The sequence below is a fragment of the Phoenix dactylifera genome, chromosome 2, assembly GCF_009389715.1.
Source record: "Phoenix dactylifera cultivar Barhee BC4 chromosome 2, palm_55x_up_171113_PBpolish2nd_filt_p, whole genome shotgun sequence".
Taxonomy (NCBI): domain Eukaryota; kingdom Viridiplantae; phylum Streptophyta; class Magnoliopsida; order Arecales; family Arecaceae; genus Phoenix; species Phoenix dactylifera.
Genome location: NC_052393.1, coordinates 8,394,685 through 8,410,192, shown reverse-complemented (window position 1 = coordinate 8,410,192; position 15,508 = coordinate 8,394,685). Strand labels below are relative to the sequence as shown.

Genomic DNA, 15,508 nt, shown 5'->3' with positions numbered 1-15,508 from the left:
TGGGGCTTCACGCAAGCGTCCTTCACCCCTCCCCGGTTTTGTTTTCCACCCAAAACGCGTCTGCAGGATTTGGAGACACCCGCCTCATATGCCCAGGCTCTGGAACGAGTCTTTCCGATGTGGGACTATTGGGCCTCACACCCTTCCCACCATCGGACAAGAGCCGTCCTCGGCTCTGATACCAAATGTCACGCCCCCGCCTCTGCGAGGCACGTGGGCACTAGGTGCCTCACGTGCCTCGCAGAGGCGGGGGCGTGACACTGAGGTCGGCCTGGCCTCTGGTCGAGGTCGGCTCGGACTTCGGCAGGGTTCAAAGTCGGCCTGGCTTTTAGCGGGACCGAGGTCTGGCCTACTCAACTCTGAAATCTGCTTGGTCGGAATTAGGTGGCTCTACGCTGGAGTAGGACGATCCATTTTGCCCCCCCTCCCCATCACTTATGATTTAAAGATTGATAGATAATTAACTATCAAATTGGAAACCATAAACAATTTTTTTGAACGCACCGGACAAAGCAAAATTGACATCCATTACAAGTTTGATGTTTAAAGTCCAATAAAGAGTGTGCATATATTTCTTCAACATATTTCTTATGCAGTAAGTTGGCATGTTCTGTCAACTTAAACATGTAACTGCTAGACCTAGAGGTGACTCAAGAATATTTTAAAACACAATCAGCAACTTATAATATTTTTTCTAATAATTTTTCATGAATACTGGGTTCGGGCCTTTTTGGGTTAGAGCCTGCTGCTCACCACCGATGTAGGTACAGCCACCAGAATCAAAAAATACAATTCGACATAATTGTGGAGGAGGGCCCCCCTAATATGTCCAGAGAACTTTTTCGAAATACTGCACTGTATAGAAGACAATCTAGTTGGCGACCCTATCTATCCATGTATCTGTACCGCCTAAAACTCACTGCATAAAGCCCCAATTTCCATTGCTGGCTGCTCTCTCATGTTAAAGGGGGAAAATGTTTGAATATTCCCGTTCTTTTTTCCTTAAAAAAAAAAAAAAAATACCGTCCTCTTTCTCACACACGAATGCGTGCTCATAAATACAACCCATGACGGTGTATCAGATGGGGCTCACGAGCTTATTTAGGCATCGGATCAAATCACATACGTTGCATGTGCAAGACCTTAATTCGCTGAAGTCGGGCAAACCTGTGCCGACTATGGTTGAAGCTTGAAGTCGGGACTTGTATATAATTAACGTAGAAGAAGTAGGCACTCGCAGATAATTTTTCAATCCGTTCGAGGTTCTTCCGAGGAGGAGGGTACACGTTCCTCCCCTTCCACCTTCTCCTTGCTCTTCTCCTTCTCGAATCCATGGCGACCACCGTTGAGCCGTCTCCCGGGCTGCCCCCCCTAGGTCCACTTCACCACGCCCCATCCCTTCGGGAGCACGTCTCAATCGCCGGCAGTGGGGATGGTGGTGGCAGTGGAGTTCTTCCACTACAATCTCCACTATCGCTACCAGATATTATCCATAGGTGAGATGAAGAATTTGATATATTGTAATTTGTATTTGCCTGTCGTGGATTTCAACAAAATGAATGCTGTGAAGAATTTATTGAAAGTCTGGAGGAATTTTGGGTGTTGAAGAAAGATTCGAGGGTGGAATTGATCAATAATGTTGGGGCAATAAATGACCGGTATGATATAGCGCACGAGGATACATCGTGGGGGCAAATTCGATGCATCCAGAAATTCTTCAAGGCATTCTGGTCGAGCTTGCTCAGGCAAATGTGAAGGCCAGGTCGAGCAGACCATAAGTGTCCGACCTTCGATGTCGGCACCTCTCAGCTCAGTTCAGGGATCTTGACTACTGATACGAATCGAGTGAAACCTTCTATGCGAAAGAAGCAGTTCGCTCCTACAATTCCATTGCGTGCCAGGTTATAACAGCACGTCTCCACATCAGTAGTTTGTTGCGGTATGACATTCGGAGCTTCAGCTATAAATAATTCTAAAGGTCCCCCGCAGGAAAAAAGTGAAAAAAAGGCAATCTCTGGATTAGGGGAGACTCAGTCTCTTTGTTGTTCTTTTTTTTTCCTTCCCGTGAGAAAATATTTTTTGACTTAAGCATGGGAGGATCGGGAGGCAATCTGACGAGCTCTCATTCTTGTTGGTTGTCTCACAGGTCTAAAGGAGGTGGTCCACCTCGATATTCCAGGGTCGGCGGCAACAAATAGCAAGGAGAGAGATCTTACTATAAATACTGGAATGCAAAAATCATGTAACTAAAGAAGTATTTTTGCTGCTTTATAGGTTGGAAACAAGTTTATTTTGGTGGCTTATAGGAGTTTTAGTATTGGAATCAGGACTTAGATTTTGATAATTAGGAGAGTTGACCTGCATAAGTTTCCTGTGGCTCTTCTTTTTATTTTTTTTTTCTTTTTGTATGCCATGTTTGATTTGCTAGAAAAATATCAGGAGAGGATTATGATGTTTTGGCAAAATTTGTTGATACCATAAAATTGGACCTTCCTGAAGATATTATCAAGAGGATGAGGGAGTGCGTGATGAAGGCGAAACATGGTGACTTCATCCATTGAGATGGAAAATGACATTTGGTGAAGGTTTTTATTCGTAAAAAAATTCATTTATTTATTTATCTATCTATTTATTGTGTGTGAGCATGAGAGAAAGAGAGAGAGAGCTAGGAGGGGAGCAACCCAGGCAGAAAATCAGGCGGTTCGAGGTCACCGGAGAGGCATCAATGAATTTACCAACTGCACTAGTTGGTGAAGCTTGAACAGCTTTTTCATAAAAATACAGTGGATTAAATAATCAGCTCCTATTTCAAGCATGGGAACTGAGGGTTGGATCTAGTGAATATTGCATAGTCCGAGGGGTGTCGTATTCAGAAAGCCTACATATTTTAAACAAATTGGAGGACATGTCAATTATCAAGAGTGAGTAAGGATGAAATATGGGAGACATTGCTGATGCTACTGGTGTGGCCAGAGATCATGTTTTTCATGTGGACTTTATGTAACTATAGGTTACAGACAATGGTTAAGAGTTGAAAAGATTTATGGATGGCCTGGTGCAGTATAAGTGGTGCAAGATGGGTGAGGAAGATGTTTATCATTTGCTCTTTGATTGTTAGAGGTCTAATCTAACCAACCCTGAGATAAGTTCATTGAAGGTTGGTTTGACTATGGAATATAAATGCGGAGGTGTTAAGGAACACATGTATGAAAATTGACAGTGCCAAGGTAAGAAGAGAACAGTTATTCTCGTTTTTACTTGGTGGGTTACATGGCAGGATGTTTTGATGGAGATGGTGATAAAGTAGTGAAAAAGGATTACTGGTCAGACAAGAAATTTTCAGTGCCAAGGAGAAAAACAATCAGTAGGAGTGTTAACTCTTGATAAGTTGGGATTACCTGAAGCCAGGGTATGTCAAAGTAAACTCTGATGCTTCAGTGGGATTAGAAAGAGAAAAGGCTGCATTCAGTTGGCTACTAGGAATAAAGAAGGTAGACAGATGTTAGCTTGAGCTGTGCCCACTAGCATGGATGTTCAGGTTCTAGAATTATTATTTAAGACCAGGTTTGTTGGCTGCATTATGAGAAGGCTACAGGAAACCACAATGCAGAAGTACTGAGATATTGCTTGGCGAGAAAAATTGCACCAAATATCAAGGATATTTGTGTTTTAATGGGACAAATGGAGGACTTTAAGATATCACAAATTCATCAAGAAGCAAATGCTGGTGCTGATTGGTTGGCAAATAGGAGAAGGCAAGGGAATATTAGAAGATTAGAAGGAAAACTATCCAGTTGGCCAGTGGAGTCGGTGTTAAGGGACCTAGGTGGTCCTTTTGTTTGAAAGTTTTTACATTTCTTTCATCCGTTACTGGCTCATTAAACGGGATAAAAAAGGGAACAAAAGGCAAATATCATTTGTTCACTTACAGAAAACACCATCAATCTATCTTGTTGTACCTGGGAAGAATCATAAAGTAAACAACCAAACAAGTTATCCTTCTTTTGATTTTTGTTGATGCTGTGGTTAATCTGTAACTCATATAAAGAGTTGGACATGATGGTTTTATGTTGGATTATGAAATAAGATTCAAATGCTATTTTCATTGGAAAGTGGTTCTGGAATTATGGTAAGGAATTCAATTGGGTTTGTGCTTAGGATAATTGGTTCTTAAAAAGTTCTGCCTATTCATTTCCTGGTGATTTTGACCTCCCTCCATTTCCTCTCAAAGCACAAAAAAAAAAGCTTGCATGGTACATTAGGGCTCACATCATTAGTAAGCTGTAATACACCGTATTGCAATTATTGCTATGACATGACGTGTCCTCTAGTTACTTGAGATTACCAAGTCATCAATATGTTGCTGAAAGCACTTGTTACACTGATGATAATTTGCTTACTACTGATGCTTTCTTTGCTGCATCCTTGTAAAAGCACTCGTGATGGATAAATATTGAACACCCCAAAAGTACTTTATGACAATGTAATCAAGTAGGTCTTTACGACAATGTATGTCATCAACATAGTTATATTTGGCATTTTCTGTTATTTAGTCTATAAGGTAGGAAGTTTTGTTGATGAAGTTAGTGGCCAAAATATGAAATTTCTCTTGTTTGATTCGCTTTGCAAAGTTGGGGATGCATCTTTCCCATTTTAACGTATCGAATGTCGGTGCGTCCCTTTGTACTGCTTACCAATTCTGTACCATTACAGTCAATATGCACTGATACCGACCGGCACAGCAAACCTTAAACGGTTCCTTCCAATCAAACAACTTGATTTATTGCAATATCTAAAAATCTGATGTTGTTTAAGCCAAAGATTTAGGATCATATTATGTATTTTTTGGTACATAATCTGGACATATAACATTTTACGCTCCCTATCTCTCTCTATCTCTGTCTTGCGTGGAGGAGGGAGTCAAAAGTTTTTTTCTTGGCCATATACCTTCTATGATTTTCAATTTGTTCCTTTAACTTTTAGTTTGTCAGAGGGCTGTTCTTCAAGATATCTAAAAATATATAATGATTTCATTTAAGCTCAGGAAAGACCCAGTTAACATTTTCTGAAGTTTCGAGGAAGACTCAAATAATTAGACCAACTACTTTTTCAAATTATGCCAAGAAAAGTCTGATATCAAGTTGAATTAAGGCTATCAGTTAAATATGATAAGTCCTATGAGAGAGGCAGTTTAATTTCTCTTCTTTACTCACAGAATTTGTATATTTGGTTTCTCTAGACAATCCTTTTTTTTTTTCACAATCATTGCAACAGAGAGGAGCTAATAGTACATTTGGTCTTAATTTAGTGAAAGCACTAGCAAAGTGTCTAGTTATGGAGTTGTCTTTTGGAGTTCTTCTAACTTCTAGCCAGAATCTTTGGGCTGTGTCCCCACCTGCTTCGACTCTTTAGACAAGCATCCACTATTTCTGTCAAAAATTATCAACATCACCATTAGCTCGGTAACACTACAGCTGTACCATCTGATACCTAGCTTTGGCATCTATTTACCTATTAAGTCTTTGATACAAAAGAGAAAGCCAACAAATTCACCTATGAAAACACTGACCAATCAAATAAATGTTGATACTACCACACAAAGATACTTCCTTGCTGGCCTAATCATTGTAGTTTTGTGTTTTTTTTTTGTATTTAATATCAATATGTACATATGCTTTGTAGTTGCTTTGCTTCCCAGATTTATTTAGATCTTCAATTCCCCTTTCCATGAATCCACTTAATATTCTAACTACTAGCTTTTATAATTCTTGGCAAGATTTGCCTCTGCAAATCTAAGAGTACTTCTAAAAAATCACTGACTCTGAAAAGTTAACTATTTTATTTAGACTTCAGACTTTCCTGCTGAAATTCAGAGGTATTTTCAGTTTATGCTTTTTTACCTTCATGTCAATTCTCAGTTGGAGCACAATTAAATGGCCAGATTTTTTTTTGACAAGCATTTGAATGCAAATCCTTACTTCTGAACTTAATGGGGTAAGGCTCATAATCATTGTTTGCGACTGCATCTTTTTCTCTAGTTTCTGATCCCATGAATTAGGATTCAGCCAATTTTAACGTTCTTAAGGCTGGTAAAAATTTGCCTCTACTTAACTAGTGGTATTGATGGTTCATATCTGTTTCTTGATTGCTGTTCTTTTCTCCATGAACATTATTGCATAGCCTCCACAACCAATGATTCAGAGTTTAGTGGTTGAATGTCCAAGCAGCTATTTTAGCCCCAAATGAAGAAAATTGGACTGGTTCATTTCTCATGAAAAATATGAGATCATATCTGCAGGTGATGATGCAGGAGTTGGATAGAGCACGAAACAGATTACAAATAGTTATTTTCTGAAGTGCAAGAATGTTCATCTGTGGTTTGAACTTGCATCCATGGTGAACTGGTGTATACCTATCATTTCCCCCTTACACATATCTTCTTTTTTTTTTAACTATTGGGTATTATTTATTGTTATTTTTTTAATGTGGTCCATGTATCTTGGCGAGAAAGCTTATATCCATGGAACAAGGCAGCTAAAGTCTCATTAAACATGTAAATGAAAGTTTTGGGTCACCAACCAGAAAGGCTTTCTCAAAATGTGGAACTTCATTTCGATCAACTCCACGACCTTGCATAAGATGCTTATACATGGCTGTTTCTTCCTAAATGCATCTGTGAGCAAGCAGGTGCATACAAGAGCTTTACGGAATAGGATAATATGGGTATCATTTTTGTTGGTATTAGTTATATCTTTTTTTTATAGATTGCTAGTAGTAGTTTGTTGCATCTGGTTTGCTCCTTGTATGTACAATATATTGCACTTGTTAGGCCCTTCTGAAAACAGTTGCTATTAGGCTTTGGGTAACAAAAAGTGGCTAAATGTTTGAATTTGTCCATTCTGTTATTTATTCATCCATTCATTCATTTTCCACCCACTCCAAGCTTTACCTGGAAATTTTGCTTCCCCTTTTAACAGATGTAAATTATAATAATTAGGCCAAAACCTGCATATTAAGCTGTATGGATGCAGGAAAAGTAAACTGCTCTAAATTATGGTTAATTTTTTGGGGAAATATGGGTAATTACTAGGCTAATATTCTTTCTCTGTTTTTTGCATTATAGCTGGCTTGGCTTAGCAAAGCTCACATCATCTGAATGCTAATTGTTATTTTCTGCTCGATCTTCACATTTCTAGTGACTTACCTGTATAATTTTATTTCATTCGCATATTTAAAATCTCGTAAGATTCTGCTTCACCATTTGAAACACTCGAACAAGATTTGTTAATATGGTTGGTGTATGATTTGATGGTTTTGGTCTTTTGCAAAGTCTGAAACTTTCGACTTATGTTGCACTACTACCCTCTTCATAAGGTGGGATATCAAGGATAGATAAGTGGTTTTCTTTTTCAAGTGCAAATATGCTGCTGATCCCTTTTTTTTATTTAAGTTAGAACACTATGGGCTCAGTGGCTAAACTTTTATTAGCAGGTCTAAAGAAGAGTATAAAAGAGCTTAAATAAAGTCATCACTCATAAAGTTGTATGCTATACATTGGAAATAAAGTGCTCTTCCAAGTTTGATCTCGCATTGGGGTATGGAAAGGCAGCATTCACCACGTAGTATTTCTTGGTGGGAATTTTAATAAAGACAGAAGGAAAGAGATCAAAGGGATAGGGAGAAAGAAAAACAGGAGACTTTTTTTTATTATTATTATTTCGTTTTGATAGGACTTTGAACAGAGGAAAGGAGGACCCGGAGAAAAGACACAGGAGAGCAGGGAGAGAGAAAGGAGATGGGACGAGAACGAAGACGAAGGAAGGGAAGATAAGGGCCAGAAAAGAAGGCACCATGCACGTGGCTGGTTGGTCCGAATGAAAGGTAGATGGCAACTTTTTAGTCGTTTCCATTCTCCTTTTCACACCGTCCTTTCTCATGCCTTCCCTTCTCTTTCCCTTCACCACATACTTTAGCTAAAGCCTCAGTTGTGTACCCTCCAAAATATTCGCATTGTGGCCACAGTCGCTTTGTTTCTTTAATTTAAACAACACTACGTCCATCTGAAAAAAAAGAAAGAAAGAAAAGGAAAAGAAGAAAAAGCCTAAAAGAACACAATTGCAGTGGCAAAGCAATGAGTAGAGCCAAGTGTATGGTGACTCCATATCTTGTGAACACTTGGAAGAGTCCATCATCATCACGATCACCATCGTAGTCTTCAGCTAAATATATTCATAATTATTTTTTAAAGATTGTTAAGATTGTTTATAAAAACTAAAGTTATTTATTGATTTTTAGGATGGATTATTTAAAAAGCATTTCGTATCCGTTGTTTTTTCACTTTGATCTGATTATATATTATTGCAAATATGACTTATTGTATATTTATCTTTCAAAATTCATTATTTATATAAATATCCCAAAATAATTTTTTTAAAATATACCTTTTAATTTTTTGATTAATGGTGTTAATAAATTATTGTTTAAGTATAAAAATAACTTTATTATCCTTTTGTATTAATACTCTAAAAAATTCATGCAAAAGATAACTCTTTACGAAATAAATTTTAATCATATTAATGCAAAAGAGGAGTGATTACTTTTCTATACTTAAAATGATTATTTTTTAACACTATTAAGCAAAAGTAATGATTTGCAAAAATATAATGATTTGAGAAGTATATACACAAATAGTAATTTTTTAAGAACAATATGCAATAAACCATAGTTATAGGGGTATATATATAATTTTGTCTCATGTTCTTTTGGGATTGTTGATCTTAAGCATAATTTATCTTTCAAGAAATTTTATTTGTCACTTCTTTCCTTTCACTTCTTTATCAATGTTTATTCTTGAACTATCTTCCATGACATGGTGAATCTTTGTATCCAACACTCACTATGGGAGAAAGAAAACTCGTGCTTCCTATAAATACTAGATACATAAATGAGTCTGATTGATGCATATATGTTGCTTTCTTTTTTTTATTTTATTTTATTTTGTCAGGCAAAAGCATGAAGGGCATAATGGGTTATGAGTTAATCTTGCAACGATATAGAAAAAGTAGATATACTGTAAATCTGCCCATTTAGTACCATCAAGAAATTATCATTTACTTAAAAAAAGGCAAACAAAGCTAAATATGCATGATAAAAGCATTGATCAATTCTCTTTTGAGATATAGTCACTCTCTCCTTCATTTCATGAAAAAAAAAGAAGAAAAATAGATAGATAGATAGGTATATTCCTAGGTAGAAATTATGTCGAAAATAAATTGACGACAAATATTAAGCATATGCAATGTTTATCTAAGAACTGTACTCAAGGCTACCATTTATTTCCCACACGATTTAAAGATCTACTCTAGTAATATGAAACTTAAAAATGTGCCTCTATAAAGATAGGTTGTGTTTTGTAAATGGGCACAACGCAATGGGTGGCAACTGCCTACTTGTCTTAACCTTGTGCCACATTTTCCACCTGCTTATGAATTCTTAAACAGCAACAATAACATACGAAAAACAACGTAAAACCATTCTTAAAATATCATGTCCACCTTAAACCTCCAATCAAGCCTCTCCATTAAATGGAACATAATAAGAACAAATTCATAATCACACTTTGAGATTAGAACTTCAGTTCGGATGATACTGCCCCTTGCCCATTGAGCAAGAGATTGGAGGTTCCATTCCTGATAGTTCCGGCTTCCCCTTTCAAACCCGGATTAATGTTCATGTCCTACCGGACATTGGCTGGATCTGTCCGGAGATCTGGATTTGGTTCCAAGTAGAAACGGATGCGGTTATAAGCTTGGGCGGTATGAAGCAATATATTTATCACACTGCAGAGTATCCCAGAAGCTCGCTTTTAAGTACATATCATACGTACCCCATGGAAGTGCCTTATATTTCGGCTAAACGAATAAATTCCCTTACCGGAAAAATATCCACGGAAAAAGACGCTTTTATTCTCCAAATGTAATAAAATGGGTCCATTAAACTAACCGATCCCTAAGGTCCATCTCCAAACCGACAGCTCAATCCGCACCGACCGCGATCCATCACTATTATCACAACCATCCAATTTATGATCCGTGGTTAGGTAGCGGTCGTGATAAGGACTCACCAGTGGGCGCCGTGAGGCCAGGCTATTAATACACTGGAGTTTGACTCGTCCGCGGAAAAGCGATTAAGCACCGAGTGGACGAGAAGAAAGGGGAAGGTGGGATGGAAAAGAGTGGAGAGAATATTATGAGTGAGTGAGTGATTCGGGAGGGGGTCGCTCTCTCTCTCTCTCTCTCTCGTTTTCTTTAGGTTAGCTTCGTTATTCCGGCAGCGGCGCGATGGGGTGCACGGCGTCACGGCTGGACAACGAGGACACGGTGCGGCGGTGCAAGGAGCGGCGTCGTTTCATGAAGGAGGCCGCGGACTCCCGTCACCACCTCGCCTCCGCCCACTCCGAATACCTCAACTCGCTCCGGCTTACCGGCTCCGCTCTTACCCGCTTCGCCCAGGGCGAGCCCCTTGCCGTCTCCGACCACACCCCTCCCATCCTCCTCCTCCGCACTCACCCCAATCCGCCCCCTTTCACCGCCACCTCCCTCCCGCCGCCCACTCCCCAGCCTCCTCCGGCGCCTCCTCGCTTCTTCCCTTCCCCCTCTCCTTCTCCGACCATCGCCAGCTCCAAGCTCCCCCACATCCTGTCCGATTCCAACCCCGCCTCCACCCCCTCTTCCTTCCGCAAGCCGCCCCCTGCCTCCGCCAAGTACTATCCCCACCTCCCCATGAACTCGACCTACGCGACCACCCCCTCCCAGTCATCCTCCGCCTGGGACTGGGAGAACTTCTACCCCCCTTCCCCTCCGGATTCCGACTTCTTCGACCGCCGGAAAGCCGAGCTCGAGGAGATTAATCGCCAGCGCCAGCACCACCACCTCCCCCGCGAAGAAGTGGACAAGGAGGAGGAGGGAATCCAAGGAGAGAGGGAAGAAATCCACTGCCGCGACTGGGACGAGCACTACAGCGGCACCACCAGCTCCACCACCGAATGCGACGGTGAGAACGAGGAGGAGGAGGAGAGGGAGTCGAGATCCGACGGGATCGCCGCCAGATCCGACTACGGCGGGTCCGACCCCAGCCGGGCGCCGCCGTCGGAGATCGGGTCGTCCGCGGCGGCGGAGGTGAAGACGGCCCGTCGGGAGATGTCGGAGGCGGGATCGTCGTCAGCCGGGTGGAACGGGCGTGAGGACGTCTCCTCCGTCGCCGAGCTCAAGATGGTGCTACGCCACCGCAACCTTGCGGAGATCGTGGCGGCGATCGAGGAGTACTTCGTCAAGGTGGCCGATGCCGGCGAGGGCATCTCCAATCTCCTGGAAACCGGCCGCGCCCAGTTCGAACGGAGCTTCCGGCAGCTCAAGAGTGGGCAGACTCGACACTTTCCTTTGGGCCAATTGCAATTATTTGTAATTAATTACACTTTGCAGGGCCTTTTTGCATAAAAATCCAGCTATAACTGATTAATTATTATTACTTTTAAAATCATATAGAGACGGTGTACCATTCGAACAGTGTACTGAGCGCGCTGTCGTCGAGCTGGACCTCGAAGCCGCCGTTGGCGATAAAGTATCGGCTCGACACCGGCGTCCTGGACGACTCGGGTGGAGGGAAGAGCCACGGCTCGACGCTGGAGCGGCTCCTGGCTTGGGAGAAGAAGCTCTACGAGGAGGTCAAGGTATTTTCCTATTATTTTCCTTTTTTCCCGAGAAGGACGATAAATTAATAATATTGGTATTATTTTGTTGTTGTTGTTCTTGTGATTCTTTCTACCCTTTTTTTTGGTCTTTATTACGGGGTGTCACTGTTCTAGCGTACGCTCTGATTTGCCCCCGTCTCGGGTGCCCTAGATTACAGGGAAACCGGACGGGTATCTTCATGCATACACGTTGGAATGTCAAAAATGCCCTCCCACTGACATTGAAAGCAGGGGGCCGTGGGAATCGTTGTGTGGAGGATAAATTCCAATTCTGGGCAGGATTCTTTGCCTTTTAGCCGAGTAACATTGAAACTGGTTAAAACCGACTGTTATCTTTTGCTGCTCTTTGGAGTATTACTATTGGTTGGATGGACCACTCTGAATAGCTGTTTATGTTGTCTAATTTCTCTCTGATGCCACTGTCCCTAGGAAGGAAAAGCTCAATTGAAATTTTAGAATTGTGGTCTCACAATATCTTTAGGTTCTAAAATTAGAATGTTAAGAACATGAAGTATCAAAATTTTAGTTCTTTCTCTTTATTCTGAGATGGGCCTGGTAATGAACTCGTTTGGGTGCTTTTAACAAGCCTCTTCATCTGGTTCCTTGTCCCATCGCTCTTCCTTTCTTAAGTGGTGTGTTGAGCTTTCTTTCTATGCCAGTAAAGGAAGATCAGCAACCAGTTTCATAACTAAGGAATTTGTCATTCAAAATGTGATTTTAAGTTGGGATTTCTTGTTTTGAGGTTTTTGGTCCCTGACGCGATTTCTTGTTTTGAGTTTATTGGTTCTTGTCACGAGGCAAAGTGAAGGGATATGATTTTCTTTGGATGCTGTTGTCTGGGTGTCCGTATAGCTTGTGTGCTGGCCAGGTACTGATCTTTGAAGAAGGAATTATTGCTATCACTATCTTCCATGGGTCATGTTCACCACCTGGATGAATTGTAGCTCTGGCCCCTGGCTGTCATGGTTCACACTGTGGTATCAGCTTAGGCATGATCAGTTCTTGGTACTCGCCCTATGAAGCTTGGCAGACAAACAGACAAGCAACCATTAGCGTCGGCCTGGTTTTTTCTTGGAACGAATAGGCTCAATTATGAATACCATATAGAAATGCTAAGAGAGAAAGAAAGGCTTGGACGGTATTTGTGCTAAGATGTTGGCTTGGATAAGACCAGTACATAGTACGATCCAAAAGCTAATTCCAAACAGATCACATAAGGGTTTTAGCTCATGTCCGAATGCTGGTATCTGGCTCCGTACTGTATTATCACTATACAGGAATATGGTGGGGTGCTGCGCCATGTTCCTTTGATATGATTGGGGAATAGTCAGGTCCACAAGGAATTTGGCTTTATATAAAGAAGGGTTAGGGTTAGCTATCTGGGTCAATTGAGCATTTTCTTTTTTATTCGACTAATAAGATGAGACCTGAAACAAAGCATACAATCTATTCTACTGAAATTTGTGTTTTACTGTCAGGTTCAATTGAGGTATGCTTTTGCTTGCCATCAAATGTGTTGTTGCTTTCACTTGATTGGTGATTTTGCCTGTGGTAGATTCTCATCCTGTACATTTGCAAGCCGCATTTTGTAAACAAGTTGAAATTATGGGCATCACCTTTTATTCATGAGCTTCCATGTAAAAAATGGAGCAGACTGAAAAGTACAAAACATAAGTGAGTCTTTCATTTACATAATTGTAAAGTACCTTTTCCTTTATGTTATTGAATTCACTTGTGAGGGTGGCTACATGTAGGACTAATTTTCAGTCTCAAAGGCATGACATCAGTCTGTCAAATACAAAATGATGCATCAATTGACGATTTAGAATAACTGAAGTTTTTCCATAAATTGGATCACTTTATCAAGTATCATCGACCCTCTGAAAGATTTAACTTGTATATGCTGACCTCTAAATTATCAGCTTCTAATCATCTATCAGGTCATTAGTGCATGGCTAAGTAGTCGAAGGAATTCCCCATGGAACCACCCAAGAAAAATGATCCTTACCAAGCTAGTACCTAATTATCACTCATCAAGAAGTAGTATGTTGATTTTGATCAATTGATTTTTTTATACTTGTGGATATAATGGCTGAAAGATTCCACTTTTTTTTTTTTTGAGGAAAAGAAGTTTTCATATACTGTAATTGGGAAGATGACCACCTGCTTATGTATGCTATGGTTCTTTCTTTTTGATGCATTTTGCCGTCTTTTGCTTTTAACTTGAAGACGATGATTAATCTATGTTTTAATGAGTGAATTTATAAGTGCAGACTAGAGAGGGCGTTAAGATTGAGCATGAAAAGAAGCTCTCGACATTGCAGAACCAGGAATATAAGGGAAAGGAGGATGCAAAACTGGACAAGACCAAGGCTTCTATAAAGAAATTGCAGTCGTTGATCATAGTCACATCTCAGGCTGTCACCACCACTTCTTCTGCCATCATCAGAGTCCGCGACAATGAACTCGCCCCACAACTTGTTGAGATATGCTATGGGTAATGTATCTTCCTCTCCTGAATCTCAGCTGTTTACCTCACATCAGTAATTTTGTATGCAGAAACAGCTAGGGCGCCCTTTCCTAAGAACCCAGAAGGTCCTGTAAAACCTCCAACAACCTCCAACCATATCTGAATTATGTTATAACATGTGAACATGCAGGCTTTTGAACATGTGGAGGTCCATGCATCAATTCCATGAGGTCCAAAATCATATTGTTCAACAAGTCCATGGTCTTGTGAATCGATCATCTGCTGGTGAGCCGACATCTGACCTCCACCGACTGGCTACTCGTGACCTTGAAGCTGCTGTCTCAGCTTGGCATTCAAGCTTCAATCGTCTCGTTAAGTACCAACGAGACTATGTCCGAGCCCTCTACAGCTGGCTCAGGCTTACTTTATATCAAGTTAGCAGTGACAACCCGCAGAAAGACCATTCTTCTCCAATCTCGCTTGAACTTACTGCCTTCTGTGACGAGTGGAAGCAAGCACTCGACCGGCTTCCTGATACTGTGGCCTCTGAGGCCATCAAAAGCTTCATGAATGTCATCCATGTCATTTACACCAAACAGGCAGAGGAGCTAAAGATCAAAAAACGTGCTGAAGCTTTTTCGAAAGAGCTCGAGAAAAAGTCGGCATCATTGAGATCCATAGAGAAAAAGTACTACCAATCCTACTCGATGGTCGGCATGGCGCTTCCGGGCAGCGGAAATGACAACGATGGACAAGTTTTTGACACACGTGATCCACTAGCAGAGAAGAAGTCTGAGATTGCTGCATGCCGGAGAAAGGTGGAGGATGAGATGATGAGGCATGCAAAGGCAGTAGAGGTGACAAGGTCGATGACTCTCAACAACATACAGACCGGTCTGCCTGGGGTGTTCCAGGCGATGACTGGGTTCTCAGACTTGTTCGTGCAAAATCTGGAAGTTGTTTGCCGGCGAGCTGGGTCTGTCAAGTAGCACGCTCATCAATATTTTTTTTTTGATTGCCTACTTATATCTATATAATCCAATCAAAGAAGTATATAGTTATAATCAGGATGAAAATTCCCCGTCTTTTGGTGTGCAAGGGGGATTTATTTGCTGTAGATATCAGTTTTGTTCTTGATAATTTTTTTGCCCTTTCTGGAATGTGGGAGGGGGTGGATGTCTTTGTACAGATGAAATGGGTTGGTTGGTTGGTTGGTTTGTGCTTTAATAATCATCAACTATCTTGGACTCTTTGCTCTCCTGATTTATGATATAATTTTCAGTTCTTTA

The 15,508-nt window shown here is 40.9% G+C and overlaps 1 protein-coding gene and 1 long non-coding RNA gene across 3 annotated transcripts; both read left to right on the top strand.

Annotated features, from left to right (window-relative positions):
* Nucleotides 1-1,228: 1,228 nt before the first annotated feature.
* On the top strand, nt 1,229-6,620 carry LOC120106879. 2 transcript variants are annotated; one of them, XR_005508873.1, is made up of 2 exons: nt 1,229-1,496; nt 2,147-6,620. It is a non-coding gene; the product is annotated as an uncharacterized LOC120106879 (long non-coding RNA). The 2 variants fall into 2 exon arrangements; XR_005508872.1 differs by having other exon boundaries at nt 1,229-1,939.
* Nucleotides 6,621-9,994: 3,374 nt separating this feature from the next.
* LOC103724193 (protein ROLLING AND ERECT LEAF 2-like) lies at nt 9,995-15,508 on the top strand. The gene is made up of 4 exons (XM_008815379.4): nt 9,995-11,415; nt 11,544-11,728; nt 14,023-14,246; nt 14,410-15,508. Exons 1-4 carry the CDS (start codon nt 10,341-10,343, stop codon nt 15,206-15,208), a joined length of 2,283 nt encoding a protein of 760 aa, XP_008813601.2. The 5' UTR covers nt 9,995-10,340; the 3' UTR covers nt 15,209-15,508.

Coding starts and splice junctions, on each gene's coding strand:
- LOC103724193 (XM_008815379.4), top strand. CDS start 10,341: ATGGGGTGCACGGCGTCACGGCTGGACAACGAGGACACGGTGCGGCGG. Junction 11,416..11,543: donor GAGCTTCCGGCAGCTCAAGA/GTGGGCAGACTC, acceptor AAAATCATATAG/AGACGGTGTACCATTCGAAC. Junction 11,729..14,022: donor AGCTCTACGAGGAGGTCAAG/GTATTTTCCTAT, acceptor TTATAAGTGCAG/ACTAGAGAGGGCGTTAAGAT.